Source organism: Strongylocentrotus purpuratus, unplaced genomic scaffold (assembly GCF_000002235.5).
Source record: "Strongylocentrotus purpuratus isolate Spur 01 unplaced genomic scaffold, Spur_5.0 spur5_scaffold_5, whole genome shotgun sequence".
NCBI classification, from domain to species: Eukaryota; Metazoa; Echinodermata; class Echinoidea; order Camarodonta; family Strongylocentrotidae; genus Strongylocentrotus; species Strongylocentrotus purpuratus.
This window is the reverse complement of record NW_022145611.1, coordinates 19,419,269-19,442,605: the sequence shown is the minus strand read 5'-3', so window position 1 is coordinate 19,442,605 and position 23,337 is coordinate 19,419,269. Positions and strand designations below refer to the sequence as shown.

Below are 23,337 nucleotides of genomic sequence, written 5' to 3'. Positions count from 1 at the left end.
TGAAAAAATCCTGCGTACGCCACTGTTTGAAGGCATTGTAACATGGGATAATTTCTTTTGAATAACAACCGACTTTGGCATGGGCATTAAAAGTTTAGGGGAATCACAATTTTATGGACAGAGGACATAAGCATGAATCGTTTCTCAATTTCGTCTCAATCTCACTCTGTTGGTACTTGATTTGAAGAAACAAACCCCACCCAAATATGTATGTTAAATAATAAAATATTTACAATAAGTTATAACTGATTTACGGACATCCAAAGTGGGTTGGAGAAAGGCTCTGCAGTTTTAGATTACAAAGATTATAATTAAGTTCATAAAGAGAGAGAGAATAATATAACTTTCTTCTAGTATGTTCTCTTCTCTTCCTGAAACTGCTGATAGTAAAATTCCATTCTCGTATGCATGAGTAAATGTTTTTTTTCATTCATGACTTCAGACATTTTCCGACCTTCCTGCCTCTTGTGCCGGCGGGCATGCAGGCGCAAAGCTGAGCAGGAATGGGGTCACATCCACCTCATGCAGTGAGCGGCATTTTGACCAAAAAGCGTCACATTTCACATGAATACATGAGATATGTTCAAAATTTGATAACATCATCGAAAAAAAGAGGAACATTTCTTTTCTTTTACGAATGTTTTTCGTCTTTGGAGGTACGCAGTGGGATTTAAACACCGGGGTACATAAACTCAACGGGCAATTGAAGGACGTTAATGATTGCAAAGGGACAAGGGGAAACAAAGCAATCTCTTTGAATCAAATTTTCTTTTCGCACTACTCGATTTTCAAGGTTTGTTCAGGGAATAGTTCCCCTGCTGACAATCTGATAGTTCTGAATGATATCCATTCCATTATTGATTATAAGGACTAGACGAGAGACCGACAAGAAATGGATCGAGGTGGGGTTCCCCCATGTACTTCAATTACCACATTTTCAACATTTACTTTTCGAAAAAGAACCCGTATAGATTGACCGATTGTCGTATAATATTCTTACCTCGTAGATATTTTATGGAATTATATTACTCAATGAACTTCCGCTATCTTTAATTGAATTAAGCATAACTTCATGTGTATGATTGTTTATGTTATTTTTTCTATGTTAATGTCTTGCCCGGGTACTACATTACCCTATATGGGAAACAATTTTCTCCTATTCTTCCTGTTTAACGTTTTTTAATTTAAAAAAAAGTAAAATCTAATAACATATTATAGAGGGAGGGGGGGGGGGTCGTCGATTCGAGGTACATTGAGGCTAAACAGGGTAATGTCTTTGGAAGTAAAATCCCGATTATACAATAAATTGCATTACAAACTTTGCGTGTAGCCATCCCTTTGATAAACCGTATTCATGCACTGTATTTTTTTGGGGGGGGGGGGTAGAGGGGTGGTGGTGGGAGACCCCCTTTCTTTAACATTGCATTGCCATTCATTACTTCCTGATCATACACATCCTACTTTCTGGCAAATGTCAGAACACAATGAAACCTCTGCCTACACTGTAAAAAAATAATAGTCGAAATAACTCAATAAAATTGAGGAAAAGAATTGCCTTATTTTTATTAAGTAAATATTACCTACGGCATCTTAAGTAGAATTTACTTATTTTGCTGAATAAATTTTTACTCAGTGAAATCGAGTTACATTAACGTAAATAATTTAAGTATTGTAATCATTTTAGATAATTAAAAAAAAGCTATGATAGGATTACATATTGCACGATTTGGTACCCATCTAATCTAACAAGTAACATTCACTACTTCTATTTAAGATTTAACCGTATATATATATATATATATCTACCACCATCACAAACTATTACATACGCTTCAATTCGACACATATTGAAAGGCTCCAAATTTTATATATACTTGATCGTAGCATCTTAAAAGGAAAATTGGTTGACAATTTCCTGAAATATCAAGTTTTGATTTGTTTTGAACTGGGTAACAATTAAAAATTGTCTTGTCTTTGCTTAGCCATGTTAAATGAATTAGTAAATGTTTTAAAGTCCTTAAATTTTCATTCAACCACAAAAAAGAATTGTTTTATTTTAAAAAAGAGTTTAAAGATAAACTTTAGTACTGGTAATGCGATTGTATTGTGAAAGAAAAGGTGTGGAAAGGATCAGAAACAGTTGATTATGTAGCATGTAAGTATTGGTGTGCACTGCAAGGTTCTGGAGTCATCAAAATCATAATAAATTTGACCGAGTCTTGGTAAAGTAACAAGCACTCACATAGAAAGCTATATATGGGACAACACACATGGTGTCGGGGCTAGTACTACCTTGATTTCCTTGTCTTTCTATGCTCATTACTCAGCCAGTATACATTTTCTTCCAAAATTGTTTGGCACATGTCATTTATTTGTAATCTTGAACATTCAGTGTAAGTTTCGTTTGATTCTGTGAGAATTTTTTTTTTTTTTACCAGTACTGGAGTTTATCTTTAATGAATATTCATAAATTATGTAAATATTTCTATTACGCACTGCATCGGTCCTTACTTTAAAAAGATAAGAATAATCAACATAAATTGTTTGAGTAATACGTATAATTTCTGATTTTGAGTTAAAATTACTAAATTAATACAAGCTGAAATTACTTAAAGTTCTTATGTATTTGATTTTACTTAAATATTCCACGTATGTTCTACTAAATTGAAAGTTTGAGTTAGCAAGACTTAAATTTAGTGCGTAAGTGGCAAAACTAATGTTTTCAAGTAAATTCTACATGGAAAAAATACGTAAAAATTACCAATGAACAAATTCTTTTTTACAGTGTATGTCATATAGTATCGGTTTGTAGTGGGCCTATAGTTAAACTACAGAGGATGCAGGGTAGCGTACTTAGCAACCAAGAGAGATTTTATATTTTGGGACGAACGTTGACTACAGAGAAAATCAGAGCCCCCAAAGTGTGACGTATTTTTAACTAAGTGTCAATTATATCTTTAGGATATTTCCCCTCGAAAAATATTCGGGGAATGGGTAAGCGAAGTGATAAAGTATAATTGGACGGGGAAAGTTATATGAATACGACCAGGACAAAAAAAGGAGAAAGACACGGAATGAAACACCTTAGTTCGTCTAGGCTATCTGTCTCCGGGATCTGTCTGGTCTTTTCTCTTTTCTAATAATGTTATTTTTTTATATATATCCCTATAACCTCCATTTACACGACCTTCAGTTGCCGAAAGTACCACACGACCTGACATAGTGCATTTGAACTAATACTACTGTACGACATAAAACATCGAAACTCGACACGGCTTCAATTCTGCTCGTCATGTCTGTTTACCCAGTACGTAGGTCAGAGTTCACAGTGGTCCGTCTTGGGCTCGGTGCCGTGGGGATGCAAACTCTGGTTAGGAAAAGATGATGGATGGGAAAATGTTGTCGTCACTCCATGGAAACGGTGACATTCTTGCGGTTGCACAGCCGAACTAGGTCCCTGTTCTCCCAATGTCTCTACGAACTCGTCGAATAGTGACACGCCATTCCGTATCGCTGCAGGTTAGAGGAGTCACTAATTCAGTTTTTCCTACATCGTTTTATAATCAGCGTTGTTTCATTCCAAGAAATCCATAGGTCGGAATGGGTTTAACTTATGAATTACGGAATCGCAAATACATACAGTTTATTGAAGAAATGGTGCCAACGCAGCCTTCAAATCGGATTGAAAGAGCATCTAGTGATATAAAGTGTGCCACAAACAGTTCAATAGTTGAGCAAGACTCCCACCATTCAAACTTGACTATGAAACCAATGGATTTTGCGCGCCGGAAAGGTGTATTGGGAGACAAAGGTCTACCTAGTGTACGTAAGTGGAGCAAATTTGAACATGGTTTAAAACGCACGAAACGTATCTATCTTCACGGCAGTAACAATGATATCATATCAAGACCGATGCCACCACCTAAAGAGCATCCTGGGGAACTCCCTGGAATTGGGGCGAAACAACAGAGGATAAAATGTGGGACAATATGTGTTCACGACAACAAGGTACTTTGTGCATCATCAAGGTCTAAGACAATACTAGAATCAGGGACCGCTTCTTCAGGTTCACATGACTTCTACAGCGGCAGAGAAACGGTAATAAGAATTGCTGGAGGTGAAAGTCCTTTTGGTGTGAATAGCATCAGTAGCAGTGCAACGGGAAGCGGGTCCTGGACTAGCGGGAATGGCAGTACGACGTCACCGAGGCGTCGAATTCGCGTACCGACTCCAATAGCGAGCTCTTCAGGCTCGACCGAAAATGGAGAACACTCAAAATTTACACCAATGCATCGAAGTCCCCGACCACCGAGTGACCCAAGAAAAGTATATCAGAAGTCTCGAGGAAAAAGAAAGGATACGATTATCCTTGGAAACGATGGGTATGGTATACGAAATGACAAGGGTGACGAAGGTAATGACGATCAAGGTACGACGAATCGACCGAAGACACCGGCACTTGGCAATTCAAGACATTTCAAGGCAACGCTGCAAAACATCCAAGAGATTTGTCCCCGTCCAGACTCTAGCGATTCTGACAGTTATGAGAAAACGAAAGTGAAAAGAATCTCAAAAGCTTCATCTCGAAGACGATCTGTCGGGACTTTACTAAATAGTCGTGTCGATGGGGACGACGAAGCTCCAGTTGGTAACGGTCGTCGATTGTCAATGCCTGTGGACCTGCATGAACTGAAAGAGCAAATCGGTGGCATTCGATTCATCAATGTGAGGGAATTCTCTCGGGAATACATTCAGAATATTTTGTCCCACCGGGACAAAGAGGCGACAAAAGGAATAGCTGGAAACGAGCGAAGACAGAATAAATGTTTATCTTGGCTTCAGTCTCTCGAGGGAGCTCTGTGAGTTTGTGAAAGTCCCGGTGAAAGTATAGTTACTGTAATGACTCGAATGGGTTTAAATTCAAATCAGCTCTCAATTAACATAAGAAAAATAGGACCATGGGGGACCAACAGGCATCGATTATGCATTGTTTGCTATATAGAGGGCGCAAGTAGCAATAAGTAGTGCAGTGGGGCTTTAATTAAGTAGAATCTTGAGCATGTATTATGTTACTACTTCTATCTATCTATTATCAGACTCCGTGGATGCTTTCCATCGAAAAATATATTCACTTTAAGATACTTTGGAATCATGAAGAAAAGAGTGGTTACTTTCGAGCACATTATTTAGCGGCTCTAAATTATTCTGTTGTATGTTGTATAAGCTGTGTCATATTAATTATGAATTGAACCCATGCTCTTGTGACAGAAAATATCGTTCCCATTTTACAGAAGTGATGTAATAGGGATTAAAATATAGATTGTAAGGAGATGAAGACTGATTTTCAGAAACGTGTGAACAGGATGTATCGTGATAAACTATATTGACTCAATACTAGGGATATCTTGAAACTTTATTGACTTTAATACGTTTCAATCTGAACAATTGCAAACAATAAAATAAAATGTCAGTGTATGTAAATGTATCTAATGTGTATTTGAACCAAAACTTAAAATAAAGGCGACAATGTTGACATTTAATTAAAATTGTGTATTTAGGACTTTGGATTATTTTTGCACTTGTAAAGACCATAACGGTATCGACGAAAAGACTGAATAAATGAATATGATTTATTATGTAATTTGACAAAAAACAATCATATCAATATTAGTTCTTTCAGTTCGATCTATTCTTATCTATTGTGATACTTATGAAGGAAAAATCCACAACTATGACGTTGGCATTACATTCCATGAGAAGTAATATCAAGGCATACAGTAACGATGAGAGGGGTGAAACCTTGTTGCTCTTTGTGGATAGAGACAAGTGCCAAAGGGCCATTTAATTGAAAACGTCCTATATTTATAGACATTACAAGAGTTGAAATATAAAGCATAGGAACATTAGAATAATTTAGATATTGATGAGGGATTACTCGAGATAAATATGATACAGGGGATAATATTTATAAAGTTTTAGGATTGTAAGTATCTCAATCGTATCCTGTTCTCAACTGAAATCAAAGAAACCTGGCGATTATTCTTTCGGCCAACCCCTGGGTCAGGACAGTACACAAATGAAAACGGTCGAGGTTGTCTAATCTTCATCATGGATCAAACAAATATAAATTTAATTGTTCTGATTTTAAGAAGGCTGTGTAAAATCATTTATAAAATAGCTTTGAAGGTAGACAGTGCTCATTACATTTTTTCAATGTTTAGAAACTAAATTTTGCTTACCAAAGGCTCAAGGAAGAAGAAGACAATGTCCTTTTTTTAACTGGTATACAGTTGTCCATCAGTTTGTTTTGTGGTTTTCGTTGGCTTTTTAACATTTGTTTTACTTCTGAAGTGTGCACATACGAAAGCATCATATTGTATATGAAATAAATGACAGCAATAGTGACTCGTTAATTTCAAGCTTCTTGTGTACGGTTGTTATTCATCAACTGCCACCCAGGATCATGGCTGAACATATCCCTTGCAGTTTTGTGATGGAGATTGTGAACGTATGAAGTGACATATTTTTTTAGATATCTTCACCTTCAAAATTCTTACTTATAAACTTTTATGTGTTGTCACTGTTGTGTGCTTGCAATTGCCAAGACAGCTAAGAGAAAAACAATTTACGAGGTGGAAATTTTATGGAATAGTTGAGCATTGATTGAATGAACATTAAGAATGAAATGACGCACTATCACCTGGCCCTACTGTTGAAAATGTTGGTTCACAAAGAAACGTTAAGATCATCTGATACCGTATGGACAGCATAAATGTAGCTTTGTTTTGCTGCCCATACTGGTAAGTTTTCCGATTTATTTCTTTTGACACCAATATATGCCAAACTGCATACATGCTGTTCCCAGTTTTATCCTTGAAATCGGGGCGAACCTGGACAAACGGGTTTCTGTTTTCCAGTCAGGAGAACTTGACTTAAATCTCTCTCAAATCAGGGAAACATCAGGAAATGTTACCCCCCCCCCAAAGAAAGTAGACAGCCTCTCATATTTTGTCCGTTATATTTGAGTGTGTAAAGCACCTCCTCGATTGATCCTTAATTTTTGGAAATTTATTCTAACAAATCAGGAATTTTTTTTTCTTCATAAAATGCTGGAAATCCTGTGGATAGCGATCGTGCTTTTAATCGCGTGGTATAGCAGGATCAAGAAAAATTACATCTAAACATGGCCATTGCAGTTTTATAGATCTATGGATTATTGATATTTGATTGATTTTGTTGATTGGTTAACTATGTAGTTGATTGACTTGTTAGTTGTTTAGTTGAATGAATTTGATTGGCTGTTGGTAAGAAGATTGTTAATTGATTGATTAATTCATCGAGTGATTAAAAAAATAAAATAAAGAATAATCGTACGAAATTACATTCATTAGTGGTGCAACTTTTAAGTGTTTCGGTGAGTGTGTCATGGTGGGTGAGGGTGTGTATGTATAGATGTAGAAGATCTGATCATATCTGAGGTAAAAACTCCAAGAACAAAACCAACAAGAAAAGTAAAATGGGCTTACACTAAGCTAGTTTGACAATGAAAGTGTCAGAGTGCCGTCATAATATTTTATTTATTTATTTATTTGACATATTTATACAGGATAAAAAAGAAACAATCGAATCAGCAAAGCTGTTTTTCATCGATGTCCTGTTAACATGATTAAACATTTCCGATTCTAACCAATGGGATTTTTTTTTCATTACATCAGTCAAAAAATACACAAAATGCCTTAAAATGCAAAAAAAACACAATATTAGAAATTTATTTGAAAGAAGTTAATGAATGACCAATCCTATTTGTTGAGTGAAAATTTTTAATAATATGGCTTGGTAATAAAGATCATTGAACTTCGAGGTTTTTTTTTTAAAGGAAGAACTAATGGGGTCACATAGCAGTGGTTCACGGCCCTACGTAATGTTCGTGACGGATTGAGTGTATATGTTATGATGTAATTTAAACATGACTGGTGGCTTTCCAAGTACTGCGTGTTTAGCTTACGTCATGGGATGATGGAGATGGGTTGAGAAAGACGAATGGGTAAACAATAGATTACTCCGGGTGCAAGATCAAGGTCGAAAGTTTGCGTTCGACATTTTGTTCGTGCGTGGTTTGAAAGTACGATCAATTCACCTTTTTAAAATTCAGTATTCATGATAACCCATGATAATTAGTGTTAAAAATTAATAATTGTCCGAAATAAGCCAACAATAGTCTTTCAATCCGTTAACTCGTTCAGTAAACAACTATTACGGTTAAAAGTGTACGGTGTCTATTATGTTTGTGAGATTTATGTTCTGATCACACGGAAACATAACTTTCTTTAATATAGTGGACATGAATATTATACTGACCCACTCCATTATTGTCAGTGCAGTAGACCTGACCGATATTTTTAAATAACTGAATTCTTGCAATCTTTGACAAGTGATAACAAAACCAAAGAACAAAATCTATTTAAAATAGTCGATCTTGAGTTATGGGAATGACTATGAAGTATTGAAAATATATCGACAATATTGCATTCCTTCAGACAACTACCCCCTTTCCCATGAAGTTCACTTTGTGACCCCTCCAATAAGGTCAAAAGTCGCATCACGTGCTTTACTCATCAAATCTACATAATTCCATTTCTGAGCAAGACATGGGACTACGTGCAAAATGTCAGGGTTAATATGATTTGAGAATAGTCTATTCACACACATGCTCAGACTCATACTTTATAAATACAACCCTATTGTACAGTGCATCTTTCATGTTAGTCCTTACAAGAAAGTGATTACAATGGCGCCAATTGAGCCCTGTTTAGCTGTGCTATTTCATTTGGAAATTATTCAGGATACATTTTGCTGCCTATATAATTTGTGATGGTATTTGCAATCACGATTTATGGGTTTTTTCTCAAGTTAAGTAGGCACAGATCATCGCAACCTGCACATTTACGAAGCAGCAGTATCCTTGGTCGGATAACTGTGGATATCGTGACTGGGTGAACATTCAACCAATCAGGATCGGCGTTTCATTTTCGTAAGAAAGAGAAAACAAAGGACCAACGGATCGACTTCTGGGTCAAGAGTCATAATCACGATCATGTTGGTGAAATAAAAACGGATGAAGTCGAGGCACACACAATGCAAAGTGATGATGCGGGGAGTTGGAGTCAATGTCAACGTCATTAAAGCCTTAGTCATGTTCGCTTTCAGAGCATCCAGGCACTGGAATAAATTGGAATGTACACCCTCACCTCCCCCCTTCGAATGGGGAAAAGGTCAGTGCACCTTTTAATGGTATTAAAGAAGTCTCGTTAATAAGTCACTGAACTGATGTTTTGACCCGTTTGCGATCATGTTTTCATTTATAGGTAGTTCTATGGATGAGAACTCAAAGATGCTACAATGTATTTATCTGATTCAAACAATTTATGTTCGCAACAATACCCGTATCTTTCACATTATTGTCAGCCTCTCTCTCTCTCTCTGCTTCCTTCTGTCTCTCATTCTTTTACCCCTCCTATTACAATGAAATAAGTAATGGAATATTCGTATTGCTTTTAACTTTTCTTCCCTCTCTCCACATCTCTTCTTCTACTTCTTCTCATTTCTCTATTTCTTTCTTTCTCTCTCAACTTCTGGTCATGAGAAATGGGTGGTTATATTTTGTAGTTTTATAGTGAATAGAGACAGAGTAAAGAGAAATTGGAGGGAGAAAGAGAGAGAACACAAGAGAGAGAGAGAGAGAGAGAGAGAGAGAGAGAGTAGGGTTTGTGTGTGTGTGTGTAAGAATGGAAGAGATGATGTGAGAAACAGAAGATGGGGATCGAATCTAAGAAGAAAGTAATATGAAATAGAAAGGAATAAGGGGTTATCCTTTAGCGGAAAATAGAAATGGAGAGAGAGAGAGAGAGAGAGAAAGATGGGGGGAGGGGGTAGTGAAGGATTGTGTTGGTAAATGAAGAAACCAAAATGGAATGAATATGGATGAGGAAGGAGAAAAGAGAAGAAATGGTGATAGAAATCAATCGAAAAAGTCATTCGGACGTGAGAGGGCAGTAGGCCTATAAGCCTATCTTTAATCTGATTGAGGTATAATGTTTATTTTGGAAGTAAATTTCATTTTGGTTATTTCTATTAAATGTACATCCACAAAATAAAGCTACCAAAATACGACTCTAATGTTTAAGGATTAACACTATACAGTGAAACACTCCGTACGTACACATAGGAAAATAATGTGATAATCTGTTAGATATGTATGGAATATTTTACATATATCTTTTTGATACGCAATATTAAATAAAATAAATATCAAATAAATTGTAATATATTGAATTTCAAATCTTGTAATTTATGACTCACAATGGTTCACGTAAAATTAGTTCACGCATTTTTGCATGTACATGTATAATCTCATGAGTGTCCCAACAATGAGAGATGACGTAAAGTCAATGAATCTATAGCAAAATATAAAATTGATTTCTATTCCACTGAGTTTTCATTATTGCCATCTATTGTAGTGCTTACTCCTAAATACATATATAATTCCTTTTACCCTGACACTATCTAACAACACAACAACAACATAACAACGTTTTCTATCAAATACATTGTGTAAATACGATACTTGGCACAGAAATCAACAATAATATGATAATAAATACAGTATTTGTTATGAGCCATCGATCTAAAACTATTCTGAGGCGCAGAGGGATAGAATTAGAACGAGTAACATAGAGAAATGAGAACAAAATATGCATATAAATGTACATTCAACATATAATTAACAACTGGGCAGCAGCTAAGAAATGAAGAAAACAAACAGCCCATGTCGTAACTATTATATTAATAGATATGAGTTCCTCCACCCAAATTTGCCTATTAATTCAAGAGAAGGGTTTAAACAGCCATTGGATCTCTGGAAGAAATCTGAAAAACGGAGCCATGCAGGGTTCATTTCAATTCTAAACTGAGTTCTGTCCGCGAGACCGAAAAGTACATGAGAGAAGTATGATTGTGATAACTCCCGACAGACCTAGCACGTGTCTACAGTTTGTGGAGCCATATGACTCGGGTCATCACTATCTCCTTTTTGAGGTAAGTCATTTTGTCTTCATTGCCTTTTCGTTTTGCTTCTGATCTTTTTTGTTATTTTTCTTAGCTATCTTGATGTCATCTTTTAGTCTCTCGTACTCGTCCCAGTCTTCCCTTGCGATAGCAGAGTCGCGATCACGAATCAAGTCATACACACGTCGATCGATGTCGCTATTGACCTTGGTAGAAAATTGCCGAAAGGCAGCATCCTGCGTCGGAAACCGGGTTGCCTTACGAAGACCCTTCTTCCTATCACGTCCCCAAGCGCAGTACACCATAAAGTGGTCACTCATACCGATGTGAACCACCCCGGACGCTATGACACTGGCTGTGTCATCAGTATACACCAAGTCAATCAAGCTTTCGGTTTTCTTATACGTATCCCGACCTCTTTCTTTCCGCAAATCAACCCGTGTAAAACCTTTTATCAACTGTGTCAAGTGATGGCTACTTTCAAGTTCATCGAGCGTTTGGACTTTCTCTCCCATCACCGACCCCATGACTTTACATTCCGCAAGAGTTTTTCGATCGCAGTTGAAATCGCCAAGTATCACATAGCTCGTTTTACAACTGCAAGAATGCTTCTTGTCACAAATTCCTCTGGAAGATGTTGGCTTGCAACATTTATCTGCTCCTCTCAGAATATCCATACTTCTTTGCAGCTTTTTCAACAGGACAATCTGTCCCCTTGTTCCTGGCGGCACATACACATTGACAATTCTAAGAAGAGCCTTCTTCACACATGCACCGGAATTGGCCTGATCCGTCAGCCTTTTGCTAGGTCCATCGTCATCAAGCTCAACGTCAACGCAGACTGCTTCTAAGCCTTCCTCAAGGTCGACAGAACACTTTCTTGCAGATCTCGCTAAACTGACTTTGACATATGTCAAAACACCACCGCGGGGCCTACCGCTGTCTTTGGACACACCATCTTTTCGTGCCAAAATGGTGTAACCGGGGACACTGAAGCTGCCGTTCGAGTCGTTTGGTCTCATAAAAGTCTCGCTCAGTGTCATCACATCGATGTCTGTCCGACAAAGCAGAAGGAGTTTCAGCTCGTCTTTCTTGTTACAAAGAGACTGGCAATTCAGATGAGCAATCTTGATCCCTCCTGACTGCGCCAAGATGTCCAACTCATACTGGACCTGGTTAAGCGGAGCGTTATGTGACGTTGGTTCGGATTTTATTCGTATTTGGCTCTGTGGCTTCTTCGGGGACTTGATCTCCAGCTTGACATGAGGCGTGCTTTTCGATTGTTTTGGCACCGTTTTTAGTGACGCATTTCTTGCCTACAAAAAAGAAAGAAAGAATGAACAAATCAATTTTGATAGATAAGTAGAACGATTGAAATATTAAAACATTTAACTTGTAACAAATTCGTCAGGAAAACAGAAGAGACACAAACCTTTAAAAATACTTAAATGCAAAAGGACATCATAGCCTACAGCGATTCATACGAGACATCTATCTTCTTCTCTGATTTTTAGGAAGTGATTATACGGACACTGTAGAAATAGGGAACACCTCGATCATGGACTATATGCTACTGCATTCATTGATAAATCGTTTGCTGATGGCCATAAGGTTTAAACTTTAAGTAATTTTAGTTCTCAGCTGACGAAATGACCTCGTCGGCTGCCCACAAGAGCGCCGTAAAAGGTAGATAATCAAGGGCAGTAACGATCTTCTTGCGGGAGGCTAACGAGGCTTACCTTTTGAAGAATTACCAAGATTCCGCTGCCATGGCTTTTCTCTAGATCAGCGACAGTATCACCCTTGACAAGGACATGGACGTTGATCTTCTTGGAATTCGGGGTGATTTGGGCGAATTCGATCCCAGTCTTAGCGAGTTCAGCCTCGTGACGAGGAAACTGGCCTCTTACCTCGTCCACAAGTTGGTCTATGGTCCAAGATCGATCTAAGCCGCCTTCAACATTGCAGCTTCCTGAGAAAATATGGAAAATCAAATGGGTGAAATAGCTGGGCGCATGGGATTGAAGCAAGGTAATCGGGAAAATATAATATACTATAAGCAAACTGGTGAAACATAAAATATGTTTGAAAGTTAGTTTTGACTTGGAAATGTTAAGTAGTAACCCGATCATGATTACGACAGAGGCAGTAATGTAACTGAAAATCAATGTTAATTTCATATATATACGATGATACTGTTTTATTATGTTTTTTGATAAAGACCCAAACGTTGCTGAAAGAATTCTAAATGTTAAACTAAAGAAGGTAAAATGGTGGATGAGAATACAAAGATTAAAACTGATTTGAGAAAATAACAACAAACGTTTGTATTTTATTTGTTAACGTTTATAATGAACTAAAATAAAACAATAAAACGATTATGTGTTCATAGCTTACTCCAGTTCAAATAAGATACGTATATACCAATAGTCATATAGAGGTATAGTTAAATTTATCCCAACCGCTTTGGAATGAGCATTGTTACTGCTCCAATGGTAAATGACTGGGTCACGATCAATATTGTTATCTTGCCAGTTGGGTGAAGGTCTGCTGAATCTATTTCATGTCAAAATGCATTTTGACAGATCAGTATTACAACCATGAGCAATCTTTAGCAAATATTTCAATTGAAATAGCTTGTATAATAAGGACCAGATTATACAGGTAAGTATCATCATGATGATGATCTGTGCCTCAGCTAGTGGTGTATCCAGATATTGATACAACAATGGTGAGACAAGAAACTTTATACTGTCTTTATTAGCCATTATCACGAGGAACCCTCTATACTTCAAATAATTGTATTGATGTTTGCATGTCTTTAGTATACATCAGCTCCACTCTATAGTGTACACATCCCAACTTTATTATATCTTGATCATTTAGAAAACAAATCAGATAGAAAATACTGAGAATATTGTGGAACCAGACATCAGGCAAAATGGCAGTGTTTCTTTCGATTAACAAAAATAAATGAATAAATAAAAATAAAATATTTATTTGTATTTTATATATATATATATTTATTATTTGTAATGAGCGTAATTATGTATTAAAATAGGCAAAATCATGATGGGCGATTTTATTGGGAGACTTTAATATTTTCTAAATGAATCTTACTGTATGAAGTATGAAAATAATCTATTCTCTCCGCTTTGATTATGCGGATATATTTCGGCAATCTGCATCTAAGAAATATTTGTATTTATTACAGAAAGTTCAGAACCGGGCGGGAGGGTTTTTTCAGAACGAAACTATATTATCATACTTGAACTTGATGTATACATGACATTTTATAATGAAGGAAATTAAATCCGTTAAAAGGAGCATATCAAAATTTGGTTTATTTTGTTTTTATTCATTATTTTGGTTTTTACAATTATTTCACCAGTGTAGACCATTCAACAAAAGTTGGTCTCCCATTGGGCACTGAAAGTACGTCACAACTATAAGATAAAGTCAAATCAAAGTAGTTTAAATACAGCAAATAAAATATCACATATCATAAACGAATTCAGTAAAATTGTACAAGATTAAAAAAGATATAATCCATATCTATAATGATGGAGGAAAGGATGAGCAAACGAAAAATGATATATGTCACTTGCTGAGAGACGAAAAGGAGAGAAATGAAGTAAGTAAGAAAGAAAGAAGATTAAAATTGTAATAGGCAGAGAGAGAAAGAGAAAGACCGTCGAGGCGTTTAGGGAGAAAAGGACCAATAACAAAGGAGAAAAGAGAGATAAAAACTAGGGAATAGGAGAAACAACAACAGAGTATTTATGATGTTTAAAGATAAAGTTGAGTTCTGGTCATGCGAGTGCATTGTGAAAGAAACGGTGTGGAATCGATTAGAAAAAACTTGATCATGTATCATATAAGTATCTATGTACTGCAATGTTCTGGAGTCATCAAAATGATAAGAAATTTGGCCAAGTCTTGGTAAAGTAGCAATCCTTATACACAGAAAGATGTATATGGGGCTACACAAACACGTGGCATAAAAACTGGCCTTATTTTTAGGCTGCTATTTGTGATATTTAGAATATGGAGGCATTTGAAGAGCCATGCTTTTCAGGGAACATTAATTTTTTTTCAAATTATCTTTCACCTCTCCCCAGGACTCAACCTTCTCTTAAAATCGTAGTTAACCTTGAACTAGATTATATGAAACTATCAGACCGAGAAGAATCAGTTGTAAAGGATTTTTTTTTCTTCAATAGACCCTCAATATTGCATGCTATTTCCATAATCCAGTCATTTAAATCAGTGTTATAGCTCACCTCGATAACTTCCTAATCTTTTGTTACAATTGTAACCATGCTTTGTCAGGTTTTAACAAATAGTTTTAATGCCTGTCCTTATTTGATTACTTTTTGATTGTTTTAAAATTTGATTTTCGTTTTAATACAATTGCTAAAGATGTGTTTATTTTATTTTTCGTGTGTGACCTCTTTAAGGAACAATTGCATTATGTAAATACAAATAAAATGCGATATCCGCCATGATCTAGATATATCTATGATTTACAATTTATGTTAGCTTTTTTCAATCATTATGCTTTGCAGGAGTTTACAGAAATTAGTTCATTCTTGCTGATAATCACATACAATGAAAAGTTTTGCTAACAGAAATTGATGTGGCTACACGCATTTCTGGCGTGTAAACTTGTCCCAAAGGTTTAAGCTAAATATAACAATCAGATCATATTTCGAATATGAGAGCATTTTCTTGGGGGACATAACGATATAAACATGATAAATAGACAATTCGGACCATCTAAAGAGAAAGCTCACAATTTCCCTTTTCACATTACCAGAACTCGAATTTCTCTTTGAGTTCAAAAATAGCTCGCTGTTGGACTTTAGGCAGTGCGAGTCTATTGGTGGGGATTCCCCGAACCATTCTGCCACCATGCCACGTATACGCAAGACTATAGATACAGTACATGTACAAATAAATAAACTACTGTGTTCCCCCCCCCCCTCCCTCCCCCCCCCCCTCTCTCTCTCTCTCTCTCTCTCTACATATATAAATGTATGCTTTGATTTAAGCTAAGCAACCTTTGTTCTTTCTTTCCCTTTCGCATACACAATTACACACTCACATACTCACCACCCCCCCCCCCCCCCCCACATTGCTTATATACACACACCAGCCCATATGCTACATGTTGTACATACTCACCATATCCGCCGGTTTCTAATGCCTTCTGATGTCCTTTGTTGGGATATGAATCTCCATTTTTGAAGGTGTTGGGCAGTAGAAATATATCCTTTGGTTTCCAGTGTTTGTCCTTCACACGGGCCATATTGATGATTTAACTACACAGCTGTACAGAATGTATGTGATTTTAACTATTCCTTTGATATTTTCTGGATCCGCATGAAAGGCATATAAACATGTAGTTAATATGCTTTTAATGATATGTCACCAGAACTGAACGACGGCATGAAGAGATAAGATTTAAGAGATCTTTCCAGTAGAGAGATTCACGTTATCCACATTCGCCTGCACGTGTCTCTCGGCTTGGTGTCGGAAACTGCAGTACATTGTATTTATTCGTATTTTCCTTTTGCCCTCGTTCTATATTTAGCACAGAGGCTTATTTGCTTTCCGGCCGGGTTTATTGTTCAGTTTACCCCGGGGCGAGCTGAGACATGAAAATACATGAATAGATATAAATATAACATGCCTATATATGGCTCATTTTTTATGTCTCAACTCATATACAAGTCATATATATTATATAAAGGGAGTCTTGTCAGTGTTGATGGAAATTCGAGAAGAAAGCGGTAATTAATGAAAACAACCGTGAGAAAAAGATGATTATGCGTTTTTACTTTTACAAAACCAGCGTCAATTCTTCAAAACGATATGTTAATATGTTCTATGCTGTTAATATGATACTGTTATCGGATGCACCGCCCCTTGTGGGATTATCGAGTAGGATATAGAAGCCGTTTGTGGATTAGGTAGCCCGGTTGCCCTTGAATAGAATACCCATGAAATGATTTGATACTGACGCCTATATTGAATAAGTTAATGTTAATTTCTATTACATTGTTTGGCAAAGATAATATAATTAATCATCAGAGTTACAGAGAAATTGAAAGGAACATGGGAATCAATTAATATATCAGATAAATCTTTAATATTTAATCTTACATGTTTTCACGACACTCCTACAATCCAACTCGTACCTTAAGATCTGGAAGTGATAATTTGCTGCAAATTCCCCGTACCAGTCATTCATGGGGAGACCATGCTTTTTCGCATGCAGCAGCCAAATTATGGAATAAGCTTCCCTCATCACTTCGCTGTATTGCAACATACTCTGCCTTTAAAACTCGTCTTAAGACTTACCTATTCCATTTGTAACCCAGTATTTCCTTAAGTTGTATAAGTTTATTTTACTAAATCCATAATTGATATGTTATTTGTATATACATTTGAAATTAATTAGTTATCACCCTTTAGTCTCATTGGCTGCCTGTGTGGGGCCTGTTGGCCTCAGATGCTAGAGCTTCTGTGAATAATGTGCTGACTGGGCTAGTCCCTTAAATTGTCAGTGAACGGAGCAGCTGGAGGGCACCGGGCCCCACCAGGCAGAGCTGAGGATTGAAATGGGTTATAACAAAATATCACAAAAAATATTGCAAAATTATTTACTTTACTTGTATCAAAGAGAACTGTTGCTGAGCTAGCGCCATGAGCGTCCCTGGACGGTGTGTGCGCTCTATAAGTTTACACTATTATTATTATTATTACACTATTATTATTATGTAATAGGCATTCAATACTTGATAACATAACTTTTTACTTTTTGCTGTCTGTACAAAAGAATTTAAAGTTTATACAGGTGTGTTGAGCTGGCTTTATATTTATGTAGACCAACAAAATTTTTTACAATATCTATTATATATCTGTATAGAATAAAATGTTTTGTTTCTGATAGAATATTACTTATGCTATATAATAGTCAAATTTTACCACACATCTCTTATTGTAATATTTTGTGGGCAACATCCAAGTGTGTGACTAATAATATTCTTCTGTTACAAAAGAAAGCTGTACGCATATGTACCCGAGCTGGTTATCGTGACCATGCTACCCCACTATTTGTTAAACTGAAACGCTTAAAGATTGATGATATTATCTTCCTCCAAATTGCCATATTTATGTTCCGTTTTAATATCAAATTATTACCTACGTCATTATCGTCAATGTTCCAACCTAATAACATGGTTCATTTGTATTCAACAAGGCAGTCATCGAATTTGCATGTGGTCAATCCTCACACTACATTAGCCCAGAAATCAATCAGACACAGAGGTCCAGACAGGCGCGTACACAGGGGGGGGGGGGGGGGGGGGGGGGTTTGGGGGTTAATCCCCCCTTTGGTATTTTTTTTTGTGTGTAAACCCCCCCTAAATTTCCCTAAACCCCCCCCCCCCCCTTTTGGTTTTTTTTTTTTTTTTTTTTTTTTATTAAAAAAAAATTCCCATGACTGACCTCAAAAAGATGACCTTACCCCCCCCCCCAGCGGAACAAATGTCAAATTTTCAAATTTCGATACCAAAAAAAAAAAAAAAAAGTGACCTCATACCCCCCCCCCCTCCCGCTTATTCAACGGTCGGCTGAGTCGTTGCGATTTTTTGGGACCAAAAAACAAAAAAAAAGTGACCTCTAACCCCCCCCCCCCCGCTTTTTCAGCGGCTTGCTGAGTCGTTGCGATTTTTTTGGGACCAAAAAAAAAAAAAAAAGTGACCTCTAACCCCCCCCCCCCCCGCTTATTCAGCGGCTTGCTGAGTCGTTGCGAAATTTTCGGCCCGATTTATAAATGTTAAACCCCCCCCCCCCCCTTGAAAAAATCCTGCGTACGCGCCTGGGTCCAGATGTATGGTATTCTTTACCTAATGATATTCGAAATATAAAATCAGCAAACTCTTTTAAAAGAGCACTCAAATGTATTATCATTTCACAGATGTAAGATATTACTTACATTATAATCTATTTATCAGTTCTAATTAAATCTAACATAATTTTGTTACTAGGCCTAACGAAATTCTTTTTTTTTTCTTTCTTTTTTTTAAAAACTTTGTAAATAGTGTAAATAGTTCACTACAAAACTTTAGGAATTTTATTTGTCATATATTATATATTTGAAAGGTATTGTAACGATTCAAGCTCTATTTGCTTATGTTTCATCACCTTTGTGTGTTCATTCTCCAAACTGTATATAAGTTGCAACTTGTCTTTGATAAAACAATGTTATATTCTTTTTCACGTGAAGTTAATTCAAATGTATTGTAAAATTGAAAATGATTTGTCATCTTATATTAATTTTTCATGTGATGTTAGCTTCAATGAATTGTGAAATTGTGAACATGCATAAATAAATAAATAAATGAATAAATAAATAAATAATATTATTATTCAATTTAACAAGCCTCTCTTTATATTCAACATAAAGGAGGACTCAGTAACATCCAGAGTATTGACAAATATTTTTGTTTTTATTGCAGTAGAGTATAATAGCAGCGTTATAGATATGATCTAATTATTATTGATAGTTGATCTTATTTCATATCTTTTATTTCCTTTAACACAAACTGCACCGAGAACACTTAAAAACTTTATACATCGTTAATTGCACATAATGCAGACGGAACAAAATCCATTTAAATTTACACCAAACAAATCAATCATTTACATGGCGATTTAATCGAACTTTATCAAGGGAAACAAATGTATACTGAAATATTAAGAAGATAAAAACATATCGATTATAATGAGTATATAAAATACAAAAAATCCAGAAGATGAATCAATAAACATGGTATTTTTTTGTATAGATAAAACTTGTACTGAACCGTACGATTTGAAAAGAAAAGCAATTCTACAAGATAAAATAAATGAATGTAAAAAATAGTACTTATAGGACCATGAGCTTAAATAAATACTCAAGAGTTATCAAGCAGGTGTAAATAAAAAAAACTGTTAATTTTCAACCAATTTCTTCTAAAGTGGAAACTAATCATCCTAATAGCAGCCACATTTAATTTAACGTAATGTAATTATTATTACCCCGATCATTAAGTTCAATTAGTTTTTCGTGGATAATGGACACACCACTCTCCTGGGTAGCATTCCAGTCAGGCGCCATTATAACGAGCGTATATACGTTTCGTTGACGATCAGCCATGCACAAAGAAGACGAAAGACTTGATGCATGGCTGATCGTCAACCCTGTGTCAACCCTGTGTTTCCACGGCAGGCGGCCAGTGAAAACGTATTCCTTTAATCAAATTAGGGAAATGCAGGCATTACTTTTAAAAAACATAACTTTGTTATTCCTGGCTCATTTTTCCTGATTGAGGTGTCATATGAAAAGGCTAAAAATGAACTTTCTAGAAATGTGATTTTCTCTTTGAAATTCAGATACCGCCCATAAAAAAATGAATTTTTGGTTTTCTCTCTTCAAATTGTGTTTAATCACTCATGCATGAAATATGTATCATAGCATCATATGAATTGCATCAAATGAAAGAGGATCGCAGCTTTACAAATATGTGTCATTTATTAATTACAATTGTGATTAATTTATGATAAAACATCAATAATTCTCGGTTTCGTTTTTTCTAGGACGCACTGTATATAATGATTCTACTCTCCTTCAAAGATGTTTACAGTCTTCCAGTTATTCAGATTAAATAACAGACCACCTAATTCGTTTCAATGACGAATTAAATGTCTCGTAATTATTATAATTATGTTGAGGATAACATTCACCAACTTCTTTCGTTTTGTTTTTCCAATCCACCATTGTGCCAACTCTCAAGTACGCGTCCTTTCAACACCTTAAGCCCCTTTCAAAACCGGATCTGCGTAGAGCTGCATAGTGTGGCGTACCGACTACGCCAAAATTAGGCTGCGTAATCATGAACAAAAATGTTGCTACGGCGTAGTCCCTGCGTAGGTTATGCGTAGGTAATGCGTAGGCTGGCGTACGATGGCGTATGGTTACGTATCCTGTGCATCAGGGGCGTACGCAGGGGGGGTTCAACCCCCTTTGGTATTTTTATGTGTGTAAACCCCCCCAAAAAAACTAAAAACCCCCCCCCCCCCTTTTTTTTGTTTTTTTTGAAAAAAAAAAAAAAAAAAAAAAAAAAATTATGCCCACGGCTAACGTAAAGTGACCTTACCCCCCCCCCCCCAACGAAAAAAAATGTCAAATTTTCAAATTTCGAGACCAATAAAAAAAAAAGTGTCCGCTTACCCCCCCCCCCCCCCCCCCCCCCCCCCCCCCCACTGAGCGACTTTTCGGTTGGCTGAGTCTTTGCGATTTTTTTTTGGACTACCAAAAAAAAAAAGTGTCCGCTTACCCCCCCCCCCCCCCCCCCGCCCCCGGAGCGACTTTTCGGCCGGCGCGATTTTCAAATTTTCGAGAGCAAAATATTTTGGGCCAGATTTTAAACCCCCCCCCCCCCCCTTGAAAAAATCCTGCGTACGCCCCTGCTGTGCATAGGCACCGCGTATCTTGGTTTGATTTGGGGTTTTTTCCGTATAAAAATTAAAATACATACAAGAATGCAAATTACAAATATAATACAAATCAAGAATTAAAAAACGGCTGGTTTGCGTAGGTTAATAGGCCTGGTGCATAGGTTTGCGGCTTTGTCGGACTGGTGTAGGGTAGCGTACCGTTCCGTAGGCTTGGCGTACTGTAGCGTTGTGGTGCGTAGTGTTACGTAACAAATGCGTACTTTCTGCATCTTGTGTCTACGCCGAAAGTACGCGAAAAAATTAAACATGTTCAATTTTTGCGTCCATCTCGCGTACTCCCTTGCGTACCTCAGCGTATAGTAACGTAGGCCAGCGTAGGGCAGCGTACGCCCGGCGTAGTCGGTACGCAACACTACGCAACTCTACGTATGGCCTGGTGTGAAAGAGGCTTTATCGTTCACACAAAGCGCGCGAAAGGCGAGTCTTTATAATACATGTATCACTCTGCCATTCAAAACTCGGGCTCAATATCCAAGGGTTGAATCGTAGGTCTCTTACACTTAAGAAACATGATAACTGAACGAAACTCTTTTAGTCGCCACCAGTATATGAGTGAATTTAATATTGTACCCAACATAACAGATATATCTATAGAGACCCTAATAACCACGATGATGTCCTCCGGGATACCCGTGAAGTGATATACAAGGTCCAATACCCCGATTGTACCCATAGTTATGAGAGTTGCACAATAAACCAGAGCAAACGTCTCGAGGATGCGTTTGTTCTCAGCCAACCGTTGCTTGGTGTGATGCATGCTCCTTGACACTCCGCGATAAATGGTGATGTAGAGAGCCCCTGTCACTACGAGAAGGCCAAAAATGGATAGTGCCTCAAAAATAATATATGTTGCAGTTGGGATGAAATTTGCGAATATAAAAAACAAACTCGAAATGACGAGCCATGTTAAAATGCTGACTAAGATACATCGCGGTGTAGTAAGTATTGAGCGATTTCCAAAGGGATCCATGACGATGTTAATGTATCGATATGTCGCCACCAACAAGATGTTTACCACTGAGACCCCCACTGGGATAGTCGCCACAGCATACACAAGGCGATTCTAAAAGATCACATAAAAAGAATTGATATCAAAGTGACTTGGCACTGGTGGGATTAATAGATGAGTTTTTTGAACGATTTTGAGTCAAACTGAACGGGAAACAGTATTGATCAAAGAAATTGAGTCAGCTCTCCCATTTGAAAAAATGGGGAAAACAAGGAGAGAGAGAGAGAGAGAGAGACGTCATTAGAGAGAGATGGAGAGAAAGAGAAAGAGAGAGAGAGAGAGAATTAGTTTGATAATAGATAATACTGAAATGTTAGGGGTTAATTCTATATGATATGAAAAGATAATGATCATATTCGTGATAACAACAAAAGGGCGGATCCAGCCGGCGGCAGGGGAGGGGGCCAAAGAGGGGGCCCAATTCGTGAGAGAATATTATATCGGCGAAACAGCAAGCCGGTGAATAAGCGGGAGGGGGGGGGGGGGGGGGGGGGAGGTAAGGAGCACAATTTTTTGGGGTGGCCTTCGAAAAATTTAAAAAATCGCACCCCCCTCCCCTTGAACGCCAGAGGAGGGGGCCCATCTCCAAAAAAGGTAAAATTTACGTGTTTTTAACTGTATTTTTTCCCAGGGGAGGTTCCGCCACTGGACAACGATGCTGCTGCCGTTGATCATGATAATGATCATGATAATAA

At 37.0% G+C, this 23,337-nt stretch overlaps 1 protein-coding gene across 1 annotated transcript; it reads right to left on the bottom strand.

Moving 5' to 3' along the window:
* Positions 1-10,038: 10,038 nt before the first annotated feature.
* Positions 10,039-16,589, bottom strand: LOC100887867. Its single transcript, XM_003728364.3, has 3 exons — positions 16,252-16,589; positions 12,804-13,036; positions 10,039-12,380 (listed from the first exon to the last, which is right to left on the bottom strand). The coding sequence occupies exons 1-3, from the start codon at positions 16,373-16,375 to the stop codon at positions 11,100-11,102; spliced, it is 1,638 nt and encodes a 545-aa protein (XP_003728412.2). The 5' UTR covers positions 16,376-16,589; the 3' UTR covers positions 10,039-11,099.
* Between the last annotated feature and the right edge of the window lie 6,748 nt (positions 16,590-23,337).

What these genes read in the sequence shown, in the direction of transcription:
- LOC100887867 (XM_003728364.3), bottom strand. Translation starts at nt 16,375, where the DNA reads ATGGCCCGTGTGAAGGACAAACACTGGAAACCAAAGGATATATTTCTA. An exon ending in ATTAGAAACCGGCGGATATG is followed by an intron (nt 13,037 to 16,251) that starts GTGAGTATGTAC and finishes ATATTTTCTCAG; the next exon opens with GAAGCTGCAATGTTGAAGGC. An exon ending in TCTTGGTAATTCTTCAAAAG is followed by an intron (nt 12,381 to 12,803) that starts GTAAGCCTCGTT and finishes TCTTTTTTGTAG; the next exon opens with GCAAGAAATGCGTCACTAAA.